This window comes from Poecilia reticulata, linkage group LG2, assembly GCF_000633615.1.
Source record: "Poecilia reticulata strain Guanapo linkage group LG2, Guppy_female_1.0+MT, whole genome shotgun sequence".
In the NCBI taxonomy this organism is placed as follows: Eukaryota; Metazoa; Chordata; class Actinopteri; order Cyprinodontiformes; family Poeciliidae; genus Poecilia; species Poecilia reticulata.
In genome coordinates, this window is record NC_024332.1 from 17965405 (window position 1) to 17987210 (window position 21806).

The 21806-nt window shown below is 40.9% G+C and overlaps 1 protein-coding gene across 4 annotated transcripts in view; it reads right to left on the reverse strand.

Annotated features, from left to right (window-relative positions):
* The window catches only part of LOC103479768 (probable phospholipid-transporting ATPase IH), a 35725-nt gene that overhangs the window by 5360 nt on the left and 8559 nt on the right, over positions 1-21806 (reverse strand). Inside the window, exons 2-30 of one of the 4 annotated variants that reach the window (XM_008434430.2) lie at positions 18822-18944; positions 18491-18580; positions 17412-17492; positions 16792-16899; positions 14158-14286; positions 13466-13569; positions 13309-13359; positions 12254-12318; positions 12077-12158; positions 11813-11963; positions 11513-11710; positions 11246-11419; positions 10947-11113; positions 10042-10113; positions 9136-9209; positions 8909-9012; positions 7624-7805; positions 6952-7185; positions 6680-6857; positions 6470-6572; positions 5719-5864; positions 5279-5338; positions 4532-4659; positions 4308-4443; positions 3791-3814; positions 2928-2993; positions 2040-2143; positions 1785-1950; positions 1065-1185 (exon numbers count right to left, since the gene is read on the reverse strand). In XM_008434430.2, the coding sequence (XP_008432652.1) occupies positions 1108-1185; positions 1785-1950; positions 2040-2143; positions 2928-2993; positions 3791-3814; positions 4308-4443; positions 4532-4659; positions 5279-5338; positions 5719-5864; positions 6470-6572; positions 6680-6857; positions 6952-7185; positions 7624-7805; positions 8909-9012; positions 9136-9209; positions 10042-10113; positions 10947-11113; positions 11246-11419; positions 11513-11710; positions 11813-11963; positions 12077-12158; positions 12254-12318; positions 13309-13359; positions 13466-13569; positions 14158-14286; positions 16792-16899; positions 17412-17492; positions 18491-18580; positions 18822-18944 (3378 nt within the window). In that variant the 3' untranslated portion in view covers positions 1065-1107. The remainder of the gene's footprint in view (positions 1-1064; positions 1186-1784; positions 1951-2039; positions 2144-2927; positions 2994-3790; positions 3815-4307; positions 4444-4531; positions 4660-5278; positions 5339-5718; positions 5865-6469; positions 6573-6679; positions 6858-6951; positions 7186-7623; positions 7806-8908; positions 9013-9135; positions 9210-10041; positions 10114-10946; positions 11114-11245; positions 11420-11512; positions 11711-11812; positions 11964-12076; positions 12159-12253; positions 12319-13308; positions 13360-13465; positions 13570-14157; positions 14287-16791; positions 16900-17411; positions 17493-18490; positions 18581-18821; positions 18945-21806) is intronic. The other 3 variants (XM_008434412.2, XM_008434437.2, XM_008434422.2) reach the window with 3 other exon arrangements.

Consider the following 21806-nt stretch of genomic DNA (forward strand, 5'->3'; position numbering starts at 1 on the left):
TGCATTATTTAACCATCATCAGACTTGACAGCCACATATTAGACAAGAATGATCAAAAGCGAGACACTAAATTTGATGCTGGCAACAGCTGACATTTTCTTTACTTTATATAAGCTGCTTGTAGAAGTCTCCACTGACAAACGCTTGGACAGTCCCTCCGCTCTTTGACTTAGAAGAAGTCGTTATTTGCAATTTCATTAAAAATAATTACATAATAGGAATCATCAGAGTTCAGGAGTCTTATGGTGCCTCAAAACAATGTTCGTAACTTGTGAACTTTCCAATATCCTGTCGGGATTTTTTGATGGGATTTCATGTGACAAACACAATCATAGAAGGCCAGTAAGAAATCATGAATGGTTTTCAAAAGTGACGCTGAGCCGCATTTCAATACTTTGTAAAGCTGCCTTTTGCTGCAATTACAGCACAAAGTGTTTTGCAGTTTGTTTCTTCCAGCTTTATGCATCTAAACATTAACATTTTTGTACATTCTTGATTCACTTATTTTGGTTGGCATTGACAAATCCATAGATCCTGACCTACAGTGGTCAGGGAGTCAAAAACTGGCAAATTTTTAATGACCTTGAATTACATGCAGTTTCTCCCCGCTAATTCAAAAAACAAAACTGTCTGTAGGCTTGGCTGTTTTTCTGTTTTAAAATTTGGATTTTTGTCTTTTAAGTATTAGAAATTAATATTTTTATCAACATGGGTTAGGATAAACCCAAGTTCTGTACTTGCTAGGCATTTGAAAACCTCATCAGAAGATTGTTAAAAATAAGAATACAATAAACAAACCAGATCGCAAGTCCAAAAATGCAGGTTGTGAAAATCTGAATTGATGATATCTTACCAATTTTGGCAATTTAGTCAACAGATTTCTGAAACAGGATATGATGGAAAAAATAAAAATAAAACGCATAGAAGAGAAACGGCAAGAAATTGGGCTAAACCTCAGAAGTTGTGTCGTCATCAGTGGCCGTTTAGCATGGTGTAGAGACAAGCAGTTTGACACTGGACCATGCCAGCATGCACAATCAAATGAGGGCTTAAAAGAAAGTCACCTCCTCTTCCTGCTCCTCTCTCTCTCGTCTCTCTCTGGGCCAATCAGAAACTCATTCTGCTGGAGGACTGAGAAAGCATGAAGATGGTGGACGGCTCCACAGTAAGGCACGGGCGGGTGGACTGTGGTCACCATGAAAGAGCGGGACAGTGCAGCGTGTCGCAACCACACGGAGAAGAGGGGAAAAAAGAAGGGACGACGAAAAAGGTGAGAAGGGATGGCAGGAGAGGAAAAATGCAGAAGAGGGTGAAGGAGAAGTGACAGGAGCAACAGGGAACGTGTCGATACGGATGACGGGAGATCCATAAAGTGAAGTGAGAAGGGGAGGAAGAAGAAAAAGAGCACAGCAGGAAGAAATCAGTCAGACCTTTCACTCGTTTTTTTCCCCCTTCCCTTTCATGGTAAAGCTTGCTTCAAAAGGAGGGTAAAGCTAAACTACTGGGAAGAGGAAGTCAGAGTAAATCCAGCTGGTGCTCAAAGCTATGAAACACATCAACAGTTTTCCTGGATTATTAGTAAAGAGGAAGAGATTTACAGCGTCTGCTATGACGTTGTAGAATTACTGACTGGTATAAAGTAGGATCTAAACAATTTCTACTAATAAGCAACTAAAGTTGGAAAGAAACTCCATGTGTTAAATTGGTTTAGTAAAGTGTTATTCGCACTATGTAACATCAGCAAATGTAAAATTTCTATTCTATTTTAAGAATCTTTTTCATACCTGTGCTCGCTCAGTAGCTGTTGGACAAATAGCCCTGCAGAGGACTTTCTTGATGACGTCCGGCAGCAGGCTGACGGTAATGAGGAGGATGATGCTGAGCCACGCTGGACCACTGGACAACATCTGCATAAACACGTAGTACATCCTCTGGTAGTTCAGGAAGGGCCTGAGCAGCAGCAGGGGAGACGGACATTTATTCCCGAACGGAATCAGTCTGCAAAGACTGCGGGGATTGTGGCTGCGTGGAGGCCTTACCAAATGATGCCGCCCCAGAGAAGAGAGAAAATGACGTAGAAAAGCAGCGAGCCCCAGATTACGAAGTGGTTGATCCAAGTCCAGTGACGCGTGTCCAAGGCAAGCTGGACCATAGAGAGAAGAAGCAGTGGAAACACCGAATCAGTCGGTACAGGAGAAACTCGCCAGTAAATTTAAGATTTTAAATCATTTCCTTGTAATCTTTTAAAGTGGTCTTACTAATAACCCTAACCCAAACAGATGGGACCAGTGTGATGTGTTGTATGTATTGTTCAACTACTGGGTCGAGACTACTGCCCGTTGTAGTCAAAGTGATGTTTTGTCTGGTTTTACTCTGGAAGTTTAAGCTTAAACATATGCTGTTCGCCTAGATGACAAAATGCATAGAAAACTCAATAGAGAATATTTGTAGTTTAAAAAAATACTCAGAAAAGCTCATGTTACCTGCTGTTGTGAGCCGTTAAGTTTTATTTGGCCATTTGTTCATAAATAATTTTTGATCATTTACAGCAGCTTACAGAGGGTGTTCAATTATACTCTTACCAAGTATTTTTGTTTTTGCTTGGGATGACGTATAAAAGGCTGTTGACTGCAACACCTGTTTTTGTCTAACATTATGTTCTAAGGCCCCTCATAACCTCCACCTACTCCCTCTGTACCGTCTGCAGTTCAAATTTAGCAGTTCTGCAGCTGACAAGAAAGTTAAAGGATTGTTCTTAATCCTGTTATGTAATTATTGATCTTGTAAATATGAATCTAGAGCTAAAGAATAAAACTCCTCCGGCTAATTCCTAAACCTTTATCGTTCCCTTTACAGTTCATGTTTTGGAGAACTTCTAACAGGAAGAAGACAGGATTTTTCTCGTTTCATTTTGCTCACTCACACACCTTGAGTGTCACGGTGAAAACCAGGACAGTAAAGATCAGAGTCCCAAACGTCCAGTTTCCGAACATCTGTAAGAAAAAGATGAAGGCAACAGTTAGCGGCCAGGCTAACAGTAAAATAATTACCAAGACAATGACTGTAGACAGCACAAGTGAGCACAAGAAAGAAAGTGTAGGACAATCTCACGTTTTATTATTATCTGTGGAAAAGAGCGTTCATTCAAAAAGATGTTAATTATTATTAGGATAGGATTTTGGTAAAAAAAAAAAAATCTGAAACATTTCGAATTTATTTCACAGCATTCACATGTTGCTACTTGCTGAAATCCTAGAAAGGTTTAGGCAGACGCCAGGAGTTAACAGATGGGATGGGACTATGAGAGGGGAGGGGAAATCGAGGCAAAGAGGACGACTTCTATAACAACTAAATCTGGCTGTTGGCACCAAAAAAGCCTATCTAGAATTATTTTAAATGGGCAGATAGCGTAATATTAATAAAAGTACACAGACACACAAGTACACACAAAAACAAACACGGTAGACAGAAAAGGAAACAAACAGATGTTGGATCTAAATCAGCAGCAAATATTAAATTCCCTGCCACACAGCACAAGACAGGGATAATGTGGAGAAGCTTCTAGGATTTCTACCATGTCAGCAGAGTGGTTAAGATTAGGTACTATGCGGGATTCAGAGCGTTGCAGAAATTTAGAGGGGGAACGAAAGCGCTAGGAAACTACACATCCAAATGGGAGTTGCATGGATTAGGTGAAGTGAGGATGAACTGAAAGCATAAACAAGACGACAGGAACTGAAAAGGGGCATGGAAGACAGAGAGAGCTGACAGGGGAGGGAGACAGGCTTACCATCTGTGTGTTGGTGGTCATAAGCTGAAGAAGAAGAAGAAGAAGAAGAAGAAGAAGAAGACGAAGAATAAGAGGAGGAGGAGGAGAGGAGCAAAATAAAGAGCGAGGAAGCAGAGAAAAAGGGAGGGGGGAGAAAAGAGAAAAGAATCAGGACAAAGGGTAAAATGAATTTCAGGATGTTTAAACTTAAAAAAAACAACAAAAAAAACAGGACCGAAGGCAATCAAAAACAGTTGACATGATACAAATTAACAATACAGAGAAAGATGCTCTTGTGTTGTTCGATATGAATGGAGATCCGATGTTCCGGCAACAGAAACTTTACTGGTGCTGAGCCATATAGAGACAAAACACGACTACAACGTCAAGTCGCTGCACCTAAAAGCATCCGGTGAAGATGAGTGAGCGTTCATGGAGACTCCACAGTTATCCTCCCATGACTGATGCCTCTGACGCGCATGTCATGTCTGCCGTTTCTCCTCACTGCCTTTGGCGACACAAACGCAGAGAAGCTCACCTGGCCATTGCTGGTGAAGGTGGTGTTGTCGAACAGGAAGTAGGCACCGAAGAAGAAGATGACCGCGTCAAACACACCCAGGCACGTCCAGTACAGGAAGACGGGCCAACGGAGGAGGGAGTTCTTCGCGATGTCCCTGAGATGCACGGAGGGAGAGGGAAAACGTGTTAATGAAGGTAAACAGGACGCGAGGCGCAGCGTCGTACAAAATCAAACGTCATCACCTGTACAGAGAGGGCTCCCTCTTCAGCGTGTCGATGGTCACGTGCTGCTCAACCAGGCTGTACAGGAGGATGGGGAGGGAGGTGAAGCTGATGTTGTACAGCGTTAAATACGCCGTGTCGTACAGAGGCTGCAAAGGGACAGAGATGCTTTAGAGGTAGGAACTAAAAGAGTGTTTCTGTTTAACAATGCCAGCTGATTTTTATGCATTCATAACCTGAAACTCACACAAGACCGAAAACAAAAGGAAAAACTCTGGATTCTGCACCTTTATTATGTAATCTTTTCCTTTTCAAATAGCTCCAACTCCAAAGACAGGATGTGTTTTCACACCTTGCTCTCTTACACAATAGCTCTGGGGAAGGATATGATTTCCCTTCCTTCCTCCAGTTTCATCTCTACTAGCAGGGACGCTTCCTGTGTGTTTTTATGATCTTGTGACAATACTGTTAATCGACTGATAGACGACGGTATCCATTGTTACTTCCGTAAACAATGCGCTGCTGTGTGACGTCAACTTTCTTCTTATAAACAGAAGGAATCTTTAAAGGGACAAACACTTTTTACAGCTCTCTAGTTATTAGTTCCCAATTTCCAGGTTTTTTAATTTCATTCACAAATAAAAATAGTTTTTAAAACTGTAGTGCTGTTGATAAATTGTTAATAAGCTTCAACAGAACATGCTAATATGTTGAACAGAACCTTGCAATGGGGAAAAAGCTTTTTCCTGTACAGTATAAAGTACCTACCTGCTGTGAGAACCCACAGAAGAACTGATACAGGAACTGAGGGAAGATGAAGCACACATTCTGCAATGATTTAAGAGGAGAAGAGAGAAAAAGAAACAAAAAAAACAAACAAATGATAAACCACAAAAAACAAATAAAAAAATCTAAAACTGCAGCTATCTACACATTCCTGTTTATGGTGAGATTATGCCCTATGAGCTTACTGAGTGGGCTGTTAAAAAAAAAAGCAGTGATGCCAAATGGGAAAAGGTTGAGTCAGTTGGCAGAGCGCTACATGCTGTGGAAGCCACCCACACTGATCACTGCGCCTGTGAATGATCCAGGAGAGCGTTGCACATTACCGGAGTCCTAAATCCAGTCACCTGAGTTTTGGCTCGGTATTTTTTTTCCATTTCAAACAACCATAAAATGATTTACGGTTGTAAGCATTCGACCCTTACCTTGTAAAAGAAGTACTGAACGAGCTCAGCGATTCGGATGTAGTAGTAGTGGCCGTGGACCAGAAGCATCTTCTTGAGGTGTTTAAATTTTGGGATGGCATAATCGCTGTTTCTGGCTGCCTGTCGGCCTTCTTTACCCATGATGCCTGGGGGAAAGAAACACTTTACTCACAATCTGGAATGTAAAGCTCAGAAATAGGGTTCCTACTAGGATCGCACATCATTTGGTGATGATCGTACAATTGTTAAATATCGCAAATGATGTAATTTGCGTTAAATCCACATTTCCTCACTCCATGCTTACACCCCCCTTCTGTGAGCATCTTGAGCACATTAGGTGTGGGTGTCTACTACAGATACACCATCCAGCAGGATGAAAATAGCACTGGCATGCAGTAGATGAACTCCTAACACACTGACTATAATAGCCATAAAAAATAATGCACTCCAAACAGTCCTTAGTAGCGTTAATAGTCTGCAGAGCAATGAGAAAACACTGAGTGAAAATTATTTGCTTTTCAATGACAAATTTTTGTCAAGGCTCCTCATGAAGTCATTAAATTTGGGATGGATAGATACATGTTTGGACGGGCAAACAGATAACCGGATGTGTGATTGGTTAGACGGATGAATAGTAAAATTGACAGCAGGAAGTACAAACAAACTATATTTTCTCAGATATCACCAGGATCACCTATAAAAACATCTCGTGATTGAGAGCGTTATTATTTAAGGTAGCAACTGAACTCACCGATGCCAACATGTGCTTCTAAGATCATGCTGACGTCGTTGGCGCCGTCGCCAACAGCGAGGGTTATAGGATGTTCCTTGGAGGATTTAATTAGCTTCACAATCTGTCAACAGAGAAATGTTTTAAGCCAGGTGAGATGGTTATTTAGACATATACGGAGAACAATTGACAAAAAAAAAAAAAAAGAGGAAGAAAGAAAGTCTCTGTCACCTGGGCTTTCTGCAGCGGTGCCATGCGACAGCAGAGAACAGCGCTACAGTTACGGCAGATTTCAAGAAAGATCTCTCTGTAGTTCCCATGGCCAGACACCTCTTGGCTGGGTTTTAGCACTGCAGAAAGAGTTGCCCCGTCGATAATCAGGCCAAAGTCGAGGCAGTCCACTGACAACCTGCAATCAGAGGTTGAATGAGGCTTAATCAAGGAGATCCGTCAGCACAACAAACTCAACCAGATTTGGAGCAGGGAACAACTGACTTCCGTACCCAGATATGGAGCGCTGCCTGAGAACGGTCCTGTTCAGCTCAAACAGAACGTCGTGCAGGCTCTGCTCTTTGGTGCGCTTCTTTGTCAGCTCCAGAATCTGGGTGCTGCGACGGAAAAGCTTGCTGGCGTAACACGTGGCGGCGGCTGTCTCCATCTTGTCCCCCGTGAGGACCCAGACTTTGATGCCAGCCTTGTGCAGCGACTCGATGGTGTCCGCGGCTTTCTCCTGCAGCCTGTTCGTCAATAAGTCGATAAGTGTTTCAGGGTGCACACGGGTGGGCAGCGCCATCAATCAAAGCTTCAGTTAATCTATTACCGACGGGTGATAAGTTTTCAATGCAAGCCCACCACAACCCTGTCGTTTTCACATCGGCAGTTTATCTGTTAGGAAATTAAACTGTCAAGCACTTGATCAATCAGTCAGGGTTGGAGGCTGAAGTCTTATTTCGTTGTGCACAAAAATATTCAATTACTGCACAATCCAGAGAAAACAAAAACAAAAGGCACCACTCAAGAGTTCATACTGAACCTTTATTTATTTTTTATTTTTTTGCTGCCATGAGTCAGGACAACTGTCTAAATTTAGTGTAAAGCTTCATTAATCCCCCCTTCTGTCCCCTTGCTGCACCATTTCTAAATCGTTCCCTTCCTCTCTTCCTGCATTGACCAACCTGTCCTCCACCGCTGTAGCACCCAGGAGGACAAAATCCCTCTCGATGACGTCATAGGCCTGAGCCAGCCTCTGCTCCCTGTCCTGCAGGGCCAGCTTGGCTTCGGTCAGGTAATGACACGCTTCCTGGTACTCCGACTCCGACAGCCTTCGGTAGGCGACGCACAGAGTCCGCAGCCCCTCCTGGTTTCACAGCGGAAAGAGAGAGGAATGAAAAGATTATTGATATTATACAGTTGGTAGACGGTGCTGAATTTTTAAAGCATATAAAATACATATAATATATAAAATACATATAAATATAAAATCTTCTTTAAAGACCACACCATCCTGAACAAAGGAACATTAATATTCAGTTGCACTTTTGTTCCTTTCAGTTCACAACAATATATAGCAGCTGTTTGCCCACTTTAGGAACAACATAAGGTCACTAAAAAGCTTCCTCTCTAAACTCTCCTGAAATTGGCATGCGTTTCAAGATGCTCTGCAGGGTCTGATATCTGGGCCACAAACAAGTAGACCAATAGGAAAAGGGTAAAGGGAGGCAGAATTTTAAGAGATGAACCCTGCTTGTGTATGTGCAAGTTTTTTTCACAAAGTGAAATTTTTGCAGATTTTTTAAATTTTTTTTTAAAAGCTCAAGCTCAGTCAGATTGGACGGAGAATAACTGCAGGAACAAATTCTCGAGTCATGCCACAATTCTCAATCAGATTTAGGTCTGGATTTCGACTTGAAACATGAAATAATCTAAAGATGATTTAAATCATGAAACTGTAGCAGTTACACGGTTCTATTAAGTATTATTGTGGGATGATTTTTGCTAAATTAGACGTTTATTAAACGTGTCGGAATAAGCAGATAATCAATTATTCACATAACAAATTCAAATGAGCTTGATAATTCCCATTCTGACTATTTACATTTATTTATGGTATTTAGTTGTCTTTTACTTGGATATTTTTGGATTTTTTTTTTTTTACAAAATAAAAGTTTATTATTCTTTGAGAGGGCAAATTTGCCATTAACAATATATTACTTGAAAGTGGTCTTAAAACAACAATATCATCGTTTATCGCCAAACTTACTGAGACAATTTATCATCCAGCCCAATTTGTCCACTTGGCAGGCCTAACATTTACCAGTTTTAATTACCACATTAAATGTGAAATTTTCCTCTGATATATATTTAGGGATTTAATGTGTGACATGAAACATATGACTAAATGTGTAAAATGGACATAATGTACCCTCAAACCCAATCAGCAAATGAAAAACATTCACTCACTACAGCGTTCTGCTCCACGTGGGCTTTGACTTGCTCCACCTTTCCAGACACTACTCGAGGAAAAATAGATGAGTCTGCACCTTTACAGAACATCAGGTACTCTCCTGAGGACACACACAGAAACAGCGCCAAACGCTGTTAGCACACTGCAGGCACTGTGTCCAGCATCTAATTTTGGATCTATAAAAGGTGCGAGCGGCGCTCTGGTGCGCGCTGCGACGCCTCACCTGAGATGGACTTCACTATGACGCTCATCCTTCTCCTGACAGAGTCGAAGTTCAGCACATGGAGCAGTTCAAACCTGAAGGAGGGATAAAGTTAAAGTGTGTTCACCTCCTTTTTGTTTCTTTTAGATTGAGGGCAGATTTTATAAATGGACAAAGTTTCTCCTTCCACACGGTTCCTTTTTAATAGTGCCTCGGCTGATTTTGCAAAGTATACACCTGTGAGTACACACTGTACTCCTGGTTCTGGCTGCTGGGTTCCACTGCAAGAGCTTATTGTTGAAGCCAGAACAGTTATTTTACATGTGATCAGGATTTCAGAGGTGGCCTTTGTTAAATAATGACTTCACACCACTCCCCTTTTATTCATCTACAGCACAAAACAAGCATAATGGCTTCCTTTAGAAATTGCAGATGATTCTAATTCAGTAAAAAAATAAAATAAAATAAAATACACACACACATATTGAATTTGTCAAAAACGTGTTGCATTTTAGCAAAAAGAAAACACAGAAAATCAAAGAAGACTTTAGAATCTGAATGCTCAACTTCTCCCTCCTCTCTCTTTCTCTCCAGCTTCATTAAAAATAGCCCACTATCGACAGGCCGCCTCTGACAGTGATGTACGGCCAGGTTGCTTACACAAACACACGCAATGGATCAAAACAGAGAATTTCCATAAAACCTCTCTGGAATTGAACCAGACTGTTATTCAGTTTCACTCATCAGTTTAATCGTTTTGATCCGATTGAGCATATCTTCTAAGGTCGCAGATTTATTTTTAAATTTTTTTATTTTGTATCACAAGCTGAGAGCCAATTCTCTTCGGTCGGATAACATGAACAGGACTCCGTCAGCTGGATTAATCCTGCTTTATCTCTCGTGGTGTAACAACTTATTAAAACAGACCTTTCGATCTCGTCGTCTTTGTTGAGGATCTCCATGTAGTTGTCCTTGAGTCGCAGATAGGTGTAACCCAGCCTGGCAACGACAGCGGAGGGAAAATGATTAATTAGAGGGTGACAGAAAGAGGTCATGTAAATGAACAGTCGCGTCTTTCGGAGGTGGCAAGACTGAAGATGCTGTGACGCATGTTGCGTAACTTGAGCTGAGATGTATGTACAGTGGTTGTACACTGTGAAGGTTACAGTGGAAACCACTTGCATACACTATAAATAAGGCACATACCACATTTTTTTTTATCAGGGTTAAAATTATTATTGACATAATTTTCCTACAATGGAAAATGCAAAGACATTTGTTTTAAATCCAAGGCAGCATCATACTGATGTTTTACTGCAAGAAAGACAGGTGGAGACAACAGATGGCATCATGGGAAAAGGATATATGAGAAAATATTAAATAACATCTCAAAACATCAGCCAGGAAGTTCAAACTTGAGCACAAATGGATTTTCAAAATGGATAATGACCTTAACCATACCACCAAACTAGTTACAGTGATTTACAGATAAGAACAGATTTAATGTCAGTAAAAAAAAAAAGGCTTTTTCTTCTTGGTAGTGTGTATGTGAGGTTGATGTGCAACAAAGCTTGTTCAATAATAGGAGATATGAATAAAATGTGTCAAACATCTAAAGAGTGAAAAGTATCAGAATTTCAAAAATATGCTTTTAAAGAAAGAATCCATTGCTAGTTTTGCACAATGCACCCAGGACCTTTCTACTCATTATTTAGAAAAAGCTAATCGCCCAAACTCAATTCTTTCTCTAGAAAAATGTGACTTTGTAATGTGTATGTGATATCTCATATACTTTTGTTTAAGTTCACTAAAACTTGTCATCATGATGTTACCTTTTCATTCCTTCCACCAAAGCTACTTCGTCTGGAGACGAGGAAATGTAAAAGGAAGTGGGCCTGCCCTGATGGATGCCCCTTTTGATGCCGTCCACCGTCTCCTCCTCCTTCACCTGCACCGTGTGGCAGAGACACAGCGCCCGGAAAAACAGATCCTCGTACTCCTTCGCACACAAAATAAATAAAACTAACTTTGACAAAACACGTATCCTTTTCCTTCCATTTTGTTTTACCTTCTGTTGGCCCATCACATAAAATCTGTGATTTTATATGTTTAACATATAAAAGAAACTTACTCTCCTGTACCCCCCAGGTGAGGAGTCGATCATGTCTATGCTGGAGGCAGCACTGAGGATCTGGCCGTTGCAGATGGCATGTGGGATGTAGACATTGCCATCCACGCAGCATTCAATAAACTCCATGTTGTTCTCGGTCAGAGTGCCGGTCTTATCGGTAAACACGTACTCCACCTTGAAGGAAGTGAAAGCAGCAGCACATTTACATAAAGATTGCATTCAGTTATCTGTGCAGTGCAGTTTGCTTTAGTGTGTCCAGCCACATGCCTGTCCCAGCTCTTCGTTCAGGTCGGAGGTGTTCACTTGGGCTCCCTGACCCAGCTCCTCATCAAACATCTCCTCATCCCACGTGATGAAATACGACCCAAGAAACTTCTGCATCTCTACAGTGACGTACATGGACACCGGGATGATGTAGTTAAACAGGACCATGAAGGCCAGGAAGTCCGTAAAGGCTCGGATGACCTAGGAAGTGGACGATACACGTTATAGGAATGTGGCTTTTGGGAAATTATAACACCACAGCTGCTTAAATGTTGCAACAAATGCAGAGAGTTGGGGACAGACCACGTGGCGCTGGCGCTCGTTCTCAGTCCTGTGGTTGTACCAGGGTTCGTCCCGGTCCGGCGACCATTGCCAGGCGTACTTCAGGACAGTGTTGATCACAGCTTTACTGATCAAGATGCACAAGTACACGATGAGGAAGGCGTTCATCGACCTGCAGAGAGTGATGGAGTGAAAAGGGGTCAGCGCCACGGAGCTGGGAAGTAAAATACTCCCCAAAGACACATTCTAAATCAACAGTGGGAAGGCCTCCGTCATTAATCTTACTTCTCAACAGCAGAGCGCTTCTGAGATTTAGACTGGTAATTAAGCGCCATCTTGGTCTCCATGCCAGTGTAGACTGCAACAGCTGAGGAGCAGAAAACAAAAGTGTTTCTTTGTTTCTTTTTTTTTTTTTTTTATGTTTACAAATGCTTAACTGCTTGCTCAAAATTATTGCAATACCATAAATATGGTGTGTGTTCTTCAGCGTGGCTCCTCTAAGAAGTAAATTCTCAGCTCCTAGTGTTCTGTAAATGTAAAGTAAATTCATTCTTTTAACAAAGTTCAGAAAACTCAAATAATTATTAGCATAGCAGTCAATAATACAGATTGTAATTTACTGTATTTACCACATCTTTTTGGGAAGTTTTAAGAAAGCATCAAGTACGTTCTGGAAATTACACAGTTAAAAGCCTCATCATAATAAACAAAAGGAAGTAGCCTAGTAAGTTCAAGAAAGTGCTTGGTAACTTCCTAAAAACTCTGGAAGCCACCTGGTAGTTTACAGGGCAAGCTGCAGGAAAGTAACCAGTAAGTACCATGGAGTGCTGCAGAAGATGCTGGTAAGCTCCAGGATACTACTTAGTAAGCTTTGGAATATTATTTGGAATACTTATCCAAGTAAGTATATGGTAAGATCAAGGAAAGGAACAAATAATTTCAGTAAAAGTTTTTCAAAAGTTCTTCAAAAGAACACATTGAGCTCCAAGAAAGGACCTGGTATGTTTTGGAAAAGTACATTATGTGGTTAGCACAAGAATGTATTTATAAAGCTCCAAAAACACCTAATAAAATCCGGTATAGTACAAGGAAAGCTTTGTTGATTAGCATTTACATGTAAAAACAAAAAATCAGTCAGTTAATCATTCAATCAATCAATGAAACTCTGGCAATGTACCTGATAAGTTCCAGGAAAGTAACCAGGTATTCCCAGCAGAGTACCTACTAATATTGGCAAAGTACCTGATAAAGTACCTGTCAAATTGCTGGAAGGTATGCAGTAAACTTAATTGAAGTTCCAGGAAACTGCATGATCAATACATGAATCATGAAAGTTCTAGAAACGTATCTGGTAAGATCCATGAAGCTTCCGGAAAGTAACTTCTAAGGTTTCAGAAGCTAAAGGTTGCATTATGTAGTACTACAAACAAATTTAAACATTTAAGCAACATTAGGCTAAAATAAACAAAAAAAAGCAACAATTTTAGGCAATAACCACAGCACAAACAACTGCCCACCTGGACACAGGCTCCTCTTTGTCCTTGTAAATGTTGATGCGTCCCACAAATCTGGAACAAAGCGGGAAAACAAAATTAAATCAAGATGTCCATGGCCATAAGGTTACATCTTGTAAAAGGTCTGTGTACAACGATCCATCTACGGGGATACACTCACTTGTAGAGGTCAGGCTGCGGTTGTTCACATTCAATAGTGGCATGTAATGAATCCACCTCCTGCTCCGTTTTAAAGGCCATGGTATCTGGTACAGCGTAATAGGTCTGAGACAAAAATGTGGCAGAAGGTGGGGGAGAAGAAAAAAGAAGACGGGGGGGGGGGGGGGGAATGTCACCAAGACACCCATTATGAGGTTGGAATTGATTTGGTGTTTAACTTGGGCAGTTTCTCTAAGCGACCTCAACAATATGTGAAGGCCACAAATAAGCTGGTAAATGTTTCAGAGCAGGAAGACGGTAAGACATGAGTCACTATCAGGGATGCCAATAAGTGAGGCTTAACTATAAACAATAAAGTACTGGAGATTTACACTGCACTTACACAGAATATTGGTTTGCACATTGCTAAAGATCTGTGATATAACCTGCCTGGAAACATCTATGTTTGTTTTAGTTTTTAATAGTAGCAGGAATACAATTTATACTATAACAGCCATTGTTCTGTCCCAGCAAGCATGTGTTGTTGGCTTAAAATATTTTGCTATTTTGCTACTTCAAAGATGCTCAATGTAGACGATTACCTTCTCAGTCTTTTAAGGATGCAAAACTTTTCTCAATTTTAATGGTTTTAGATAGCAACTTAAATTAATTCGAGTTTAAAATGAGGCTGAGACAGAAAGTCATCACTTGCACCTTGTGACTCGACTCCCCGTCGAGGCTGGTGGTGGTGACGTAGCAGGTGCCGTCGTCCCGGCTGGAGGAGAGAAAGATGAGGTCGCAGGGGAAAGTCTCGTCCTCTCTCACCATGACGATGTCGCCCACCTGAAAAGGAGAGGCACAGCAGCTCTCTTGTAAAATAACAAAGCAGATGTAGTAAGATTAGAAAGAAATATGTAAAAGGAAAACAGAAAAGACCTGTGGGTAACCGTCTGCTCATCTTTTACTATTCGATTTTTTTATTTTTCCAAAGGATTTAGAAGTTGCATAACGGATTATGTGAGCAGAGCAGYTTAAACTCGGATAAATCCCGTCTCCACGGTGACCGTACACATAACACACGCTCTCTGATTTATTATGATTAATGTATTCATCATTATTCCTACTCCCAACGCACGCTCTAATCCTTGCTGTTTGATGTACGGAAGAGAACAGAAAATGCTGGAGGACAGACAGACAGCCAGAACAAAACGAATAAAGAGACAGATGAAAGCTACACTGATGGAAGAAATCTTTTTTTTTTTCTTTTTTTTGAAAGTTGCATCACCTTCACACACACAAAAAAAAAAACAACTAAGAAAACTACTGCAATGACAGGAGCAACTATAGTGCTGCGCAACCTTTTATTGCCTGGCAGCTATGGTGAAGCTGTATATTTCTGAGCTGACCCTCAACGTCCCACACAGTCTCTGCACATTCACAGCAAGCAGCAGACGCAGCAGAAACTAGATGTACCGGCGCTCATTACCTACCTGCTGACAAAATGGTGCTACAAGTCTGAAATATAGCAGACCGAATCGATAGATCTGATGAGCTAGATCAGTCACATTAAACAGTCTGACACTGTTTTCATTAGATCCTTGGATGGTGGGGAAAGGATGTCTCCATGGATAACAAGCAGCTACATGTGTCAATTTTAATGGTTTTTCAAAACAAAAGAAAAGTGCTGGAAGTCAGCACTGTTCCCGTTACTGGGAAGCAGAACTTAACTATATTATTGCCACCACCAGTTTCTACATGGTTGTTTATTAGAGGGTGGGTAAAAGAATGGACTTGGGTCACCAAATAAGAGGTCTTCAAACATTTAAAACCACTTCTGGAAATATTTTTCTAAGGCACCATACTGAAAGATTTTAAAATGCTAGTAAAAAAAACAACAAAAAACAGCACCTTGATTGATTGAAAGATTTCATTTAACTATGCTTTGTATTTTACTCAGAAGTTGACATTTCTGAGTATTAAGTTCTAAAGAAACAAACAAAAAATACCCCCATCAAAGACGGTCAATATTAGAAGTTTGAGAGGAAAAATCTGCAACAACATCAAAATCCAGTATGGCACCCTTGCACTAAAACCTTTGTGATAGCAGCCGTCGATAACCATTTACTTGCACTTTTTTTTCAAGTTGACATCTCATAAAGTCTTTCACCGATAGCTTGATACTACTTTCTCTTAATGAGTATTTTGATCCCTTCAGTTTATTAGATCTGTTTTTTTTATTATTTGAAACTGGGACTTAGTTGTACGAGGTTCCAAAACACAGCATCTGAAGAACTGCAAAGAAGAAAACTGCCTAAATATATAGGTGTGCAATGTTTGTAAAAGTATAAAAAAGGAAATCTTTCAAAGAAAACAAAACAATCCATTCTCTGGAGTACAGCCGTTATTACCAATTTATAGTGCATTCTTAATCAAGATCATTACTGAGGTACAATATGCCTTCCAAAAGTATTGATGCCCCATGAACTGTTTCACGTTCTTTCATATTAAAACCAAAAACATAAAAAACATAAATACTTTCATTTGGGGTTTTATGTGTCAGACCAACACAAACTAGTGCATAATAGTAAAATAAAAAGGAAAATGGTGCATGACTTCCTAAAAAACACACAATCTCTAAACACAACCCTCCCCAATGTGAAACATGGCGGTGACAGCATCATGATGTGGCACCGGCTCAGGGTTTATGGGTAGACGGGTGGATGGTGCTGACTACAGGGTGAACCTGATGCAAAGGAACACTGAACTTGAACCAACAAAAGGTGGTTCTACAAAAAGTTTTTATTCAGTGGGACTAAATAAAAATGCTTGCCACACTTTTCAGATTTTATTTGGAAAAAGATTTTGAACCGTGGCCTAGTTTCCTTTTGCTTCACATGTCTTTACTTTCTGGTAAAAGAACTCATAAAATCCCAATAAAACCCAGTGAGGTAAAACGACAAAACGTTTTGTTTTGTCGTTTTAATTAGATGTATGAATGGTTTTACAAGGCGCTGCGTTAATAATTCAATCACGAAGAACACAATGTCGTGTCACCAACGACTGACCTACAGCGATAAGTATATGAGGACGAGAATATCATGATTTATAAAATACATAAGCATTGTTCATCCTTGGAGAGAACCTTGCACGAGGGAATGGTTTATTAAAGGTTTTACAGCCAATAATTGGTCAGAAAGACAAGGAAGACAGCCAGAAAGCACTGCAGAGAGGAAAGCAAAGCGGGAGAGGGAGCGACGGTTTTAGAAAAAAAAAGTGAGCATTGCAGCAGTGCAGCAGTGTTGCTTTGTGGCCTCAGGTGCAGCGCCGGCCTAATGAGGCCATTCTTACCCGTAGTTTGTGACTCTGCGTCCTCACCACCTTCTCCTGCTGCACCACGTCCACTGGACACTCGTTTATGGAGCAGTCAGCTTTGTGTCTGAGCCAATCTTCATAGCCCTGACAGAGAGGCAGCAAGAAAGAAATGGGAAGCAAATTTGTGAAGGTATAAAAATATATATATATGATGCTTGTGCAGGGCGCTGGAGCATACGATCCCAACAACTGGAGGATTTCAGACTCTGTAATAAGTTAGCAATGGGCTGTGTTTGCTTACTGACCCATTTCCTATGTTTCAAGTGAAAATGCCACGTTTTAGATTAATGTCCCATAAAGCTCGGACGACTTCATCTATCACTAATAGCACCCCATCTCTCACTGTTTTGAGATGTATCTCCCAGAGCCACGGGATCCTCCGCTCAAGTGATTAACAGAAGAGAACACTCATTATCATATTTTTCACATCACCAGACTTATTCAATAGTATGTCCTCTCACCAGGAGAGGAATGTGTGCATACGGGAAATGGAGCAGCTGCAGATTGGTCAAGAGAGAGTGTGTGTTTTTGTTGGAGGCCAGTAGTTATTGGGGCGATATTTCCCGGAGACCGGAGCTCATTTGTGTCCGTCCTACCTGTTTTATGGCGGTGACGGTGATAACAAAGAAGAGGGGCAGGCCGCTGGTGACTGGGCTGGTGGGGGTGTCGATGATGAGCTGCGAGGAGAAAGGACAAACGGGAGGGAGAGAAGAGGGGGAGGTTGAAGAGGGGACAACACAAAGAGGAGGAAGGAAAATATGGAGTGAAGCAAAGCTGGAGTTGGAAGATGAAGCTCATAAAATTACTGAAATAGCACCAAACTTTGAATCTATACCGTCAAACTGAATCCATTTACAGGTGAAAATACGCCTTTTAACAAAAAAAAAAAAAAACAGAAATCAAACAAAGATTTTCCTTTCCTCTGTTATTAAACAATAGAAATTCAGCTGGTGTGCCACACCCAGTTTCTCACATGAGAGTGTAAGATTTAACATGACAATGGTGGAAATGAACAGCCATGACTTGAGGCAACTGCTGGTTGGGAATTGCCAGGACTATGTCTGAAACGCACATAATGAGTCCAAACGTTTCTACTTTAATTGTGCAAAATATGAGTTAACCGAGTTGTTTTGTTACACAGACTTCGTTACCTTGGACTAAAGTACTATGAGAAGGTGTAAGGTTCTTTTTGGTCTTAGTAAACAGCTGGTTGCGCTCCAACAAACCTACGATTCAACAAAGGTTGTCTTAAGGTTCCTTAAAACAGCTCAAAAACCATCCAGACACGTCGATAATGAATCACAAAGAAAGAGGAAACAGTTCTGACACCCTGTACTCACTGAAGGAGCCTAATGAAGCTAACAAAGGGCAGGCTATCGCGGTCCAAAGCATGTTTTTGTAGCTCAAATATTTAGCTATCAATGTGAAACCAGCACAGCTTCAATCACAGAGTTCATCTGTCACAATGTAAGGAACATTTGTAGTTTTGTTGTTTTGGAAACAAAGCATCTTTAGCAAAGTTTTTGGTAATTTCAAACACAAGCTAACGTCATCCAAAGTAAAGGCAATGATGTATTCGAAACGGGTCATTTCAAGTAACTTTAGAGATGGGTTTTTTACAAAACTAAAAGTAGACAGTGTTTTTTTTATTATTTAACTCAAAGAAAAATTTTACCTGGACCAAAAATATGACCAAGAAGTAGAAGTTAGCGATTCTTCTGAATTGCTCAAACAGGTTCTTGGGAATGAAGTTCCAGAAGGTGTACTGTGGAACAGAGAGAGAGGGGGGGAAAAAAATACTACTGATGCAGTTCGAGAATCAGTGGCACATCACACAAACTTTCTCTACGCCAGAGAAAACATGTACAGCTTGACAGGAGGAAGTCGAGAGAATAGTTTCCTTTTTCAAAAAATGTGACAGAAGACATTACACAGTTGGCTGGATTTGAAACGGAAAGGGAGCATGAAGATAAACTATGCTGTGGCAGAGGCTGGGGATCGCTCACCTTAGAGGAGACGATGCGGTTGTCGGGATAACGCTGAGGGATGTAGGCCTCAGCACCCGGAGGGGGTTCTTTATGGCCGATATACACCGTCCGGCTGTCCACCCAGTTCTCCTCCCCTGCACACTGACAATGAAACGGGAGAATGACGGGATCAAAATAGCAGCACAGAGACAAAGAAATGATGAATCTAAACTATTCCTAAAGTCTGTGCTTTGCTCCATTATGCTACTACCCATTACAGCATTGCTTAAATGTACAGCACTCAATGCAAAGCCAAGGAAAACGCATTGGATACCATGTGGAACACGCAGTATTTACAACAAAACAGCTCCTTGGAGAGTTTATTCCAGAGAATTAGATCAGCAAACACTAACTCTCACCCTTCATTAGGCAATACAGCACTATTGTGGCAAGATATCGCCCCAAGAATAATAAAAGAATAAAAACTTACGGCCTGGGGTGGCGCAAAATGACTGACAAGGCAGCGAGCCTTACAGAAATACTGATCAAAAAATAAACAATGTGCTCTACACAACATAAGCAATTCTGCACTATTTTAGTGACATTATGTTAGTCCAAATTAAGTTTCCCACCTTGATGTGTTTTAAATATGACTTTAAGGGCAACCAGCGCATCCTGGTGAGCAGACCGAAGTGAAATAAAGGCATAAATTACTTGGTGAAAAGCCCACAGCCACAGATCTAAACTTATCCACTGTTTATGAACAGGAACGTGCCATGAGGTAAAAATAGTGATGTAGTCAATGCTGTGAGCCGAGTTAAGACCCCACCAAGGCATTAGTGAAGGCAACATGACCCCAGTAGACACTGTGAAATGAAAACTGACAGTGGAGCAGAGCGAGCAGCAGGAGCAATAAAAGGAGCGTAGCGCAAAAGAGAAAAGAACAGATTATGACAACACAAACTGTGAAAAAAACACCAAGAAGAAAAACACAGAGGATGTAAACTAAGAGCCTCTACAGTGCCTAAAGTATGTACAGTGAAAAAACAGAATTCACATCCCCTGAACTTCTACACATTTTAAAATCTACTAAGCAAAATTCAATGTGTCATTTTATTTATATTTTGTGCGATAGATTGACACAAAGTAGCCCAGAATTATAAAGTGGATAAAACATTACATTTAAGTTTCTTTTTGCAATCAGTTTATATCCAGCTCTTCTCTGAAAGCGTCAGTGGTGTTTTTAGAAAACACTAGAGATCACAAAGACCAAGAAACACAGCAGACAGGTCAGAGAGAGAGAGCAGGGAGAAGCTTAAAGCAAGGTCAGGTTATACAGCAATAAGCACTGTCCAATTCATTATCCTAGTACGGCGCTACTGCAAACCGACATGGCAATCCACCTGAACTGACCGGGCAAGAAAAGCATCAATCAGCGAAGCAGCCAAGACGCAACTCTGGAGGAGCTGAAAAGATTTACCGCTTGAGGAGGAGAGAGTGTGTTGACATGAAGGCCATATTGCACAAATCTGGCCTTCATGGAAGAGAAAGAAAGGCATGGCTGAAAGTAAGCCATAGCAAGCTTTGCTTGCAATTTGACATAAACACAGCAAACATGAGAAATAAGTTTTTTTGTGTGTGTGTGTGTGGGGGGGGGGGGGATTCTTTTTTTTACAGAAGTTTAAAAGCAAATTGCTTTGTGTGATGGAAAACAACTGCAGCTTGAAAACAGCACCAACACAATGAAACAACGAATGGTGAGAGCATCACACTGGGGTGGTAAGTGTTTAATTACGAAAGTTATAGCAGTTTATTAGATTTGTGCAGAAAAAAAAAAGAATAAAGGACAGGGAAATTAAAAGATGTCACTGTTATGAGTCACTTTGTACTGCTGAGTTGCAGTATGTAACGTTGTCAGAAGAAGATAAAAATAATATTTAGAATTTATTAAGAAATACATACTTGGAAAATTGTGTTCATGCAGTTGTCCGACCCTCAACAACATGTACTTTGATATAAATACCACAAATATGCATTCTGTTTCAGAGGTTGTAAAACATTAGGTGTGCAAAGCTGGAAGAGACATACCTTGAAAAAAACGCAGCAATAACCGCAATAAAAGGTGACTAACGCATGAAATCCCCCCAAAATACCACAATCTGAAAATATTCAGAAAGGACATGAGCCTCAGTTTTAACATTTCTATACTTAATACACAAATTGTTATTTCTGTCACTCATATCCTCCCATTTCCGTCCACACGACTCTCTGCCTTTGTTCCCAGCGTCTCCTGGCAGTGACTGTCACACCGTGACAGGGAGGAACTGCAGCGCAGGGATTGAGAAAGACAGAGAGGCTGCATTGTGGGTTTTAGTTATCTGGTCATTAATTCCCACTGATCTGGATCAACCCTCATCCCAGTTTACTCGTCTCTACTTCAGGGCTCCAGCCGACAAATTGGCTTCCTGCTTGGTTGCAGGACATGGAAGCTTTGTCTTCATCACCAAAGTGGGCTGATTTTGCATCAGCATCAATCATCAGCAGTGACACGATGCCCGTGATAACAGCAAAGCATCCCACCAATGCAGCTTCCCTACTGCGCTGTGACTTGGCTCTCTTTAGCTGGTTAGTTTCTGTTTGAACGCTGGAATTGTAAAGAGACAGCAGCAGGAGGCCTGCTATTTAAAAATTCAGAGATGTTGCTATAAAAAGCAATGAGAGTATTTCTAGTTCTGGCATGGTCTATTTTATCTGCATGCTTTAGCAGACAAGATCCCAAGCCTACCTCAACTCCTTTCTGTTTCAGAAAGATAATAAAAGATACCCGCCATTAACTGGCCTGATTAAGCCATGGTGTCTTAGACTTCCTCCACTGTAGAAGACCACAGCACGATGAACAGGGATCCCTCATTAACCAACAGATCAAATTTCCCCAGCTGAGCTTTAATGGACTCCTCTTGTTAACGCAGGATGTATAAACACAGGAAAACGGTTACGTAGCACAGATCAGCACCACTCTGGGGT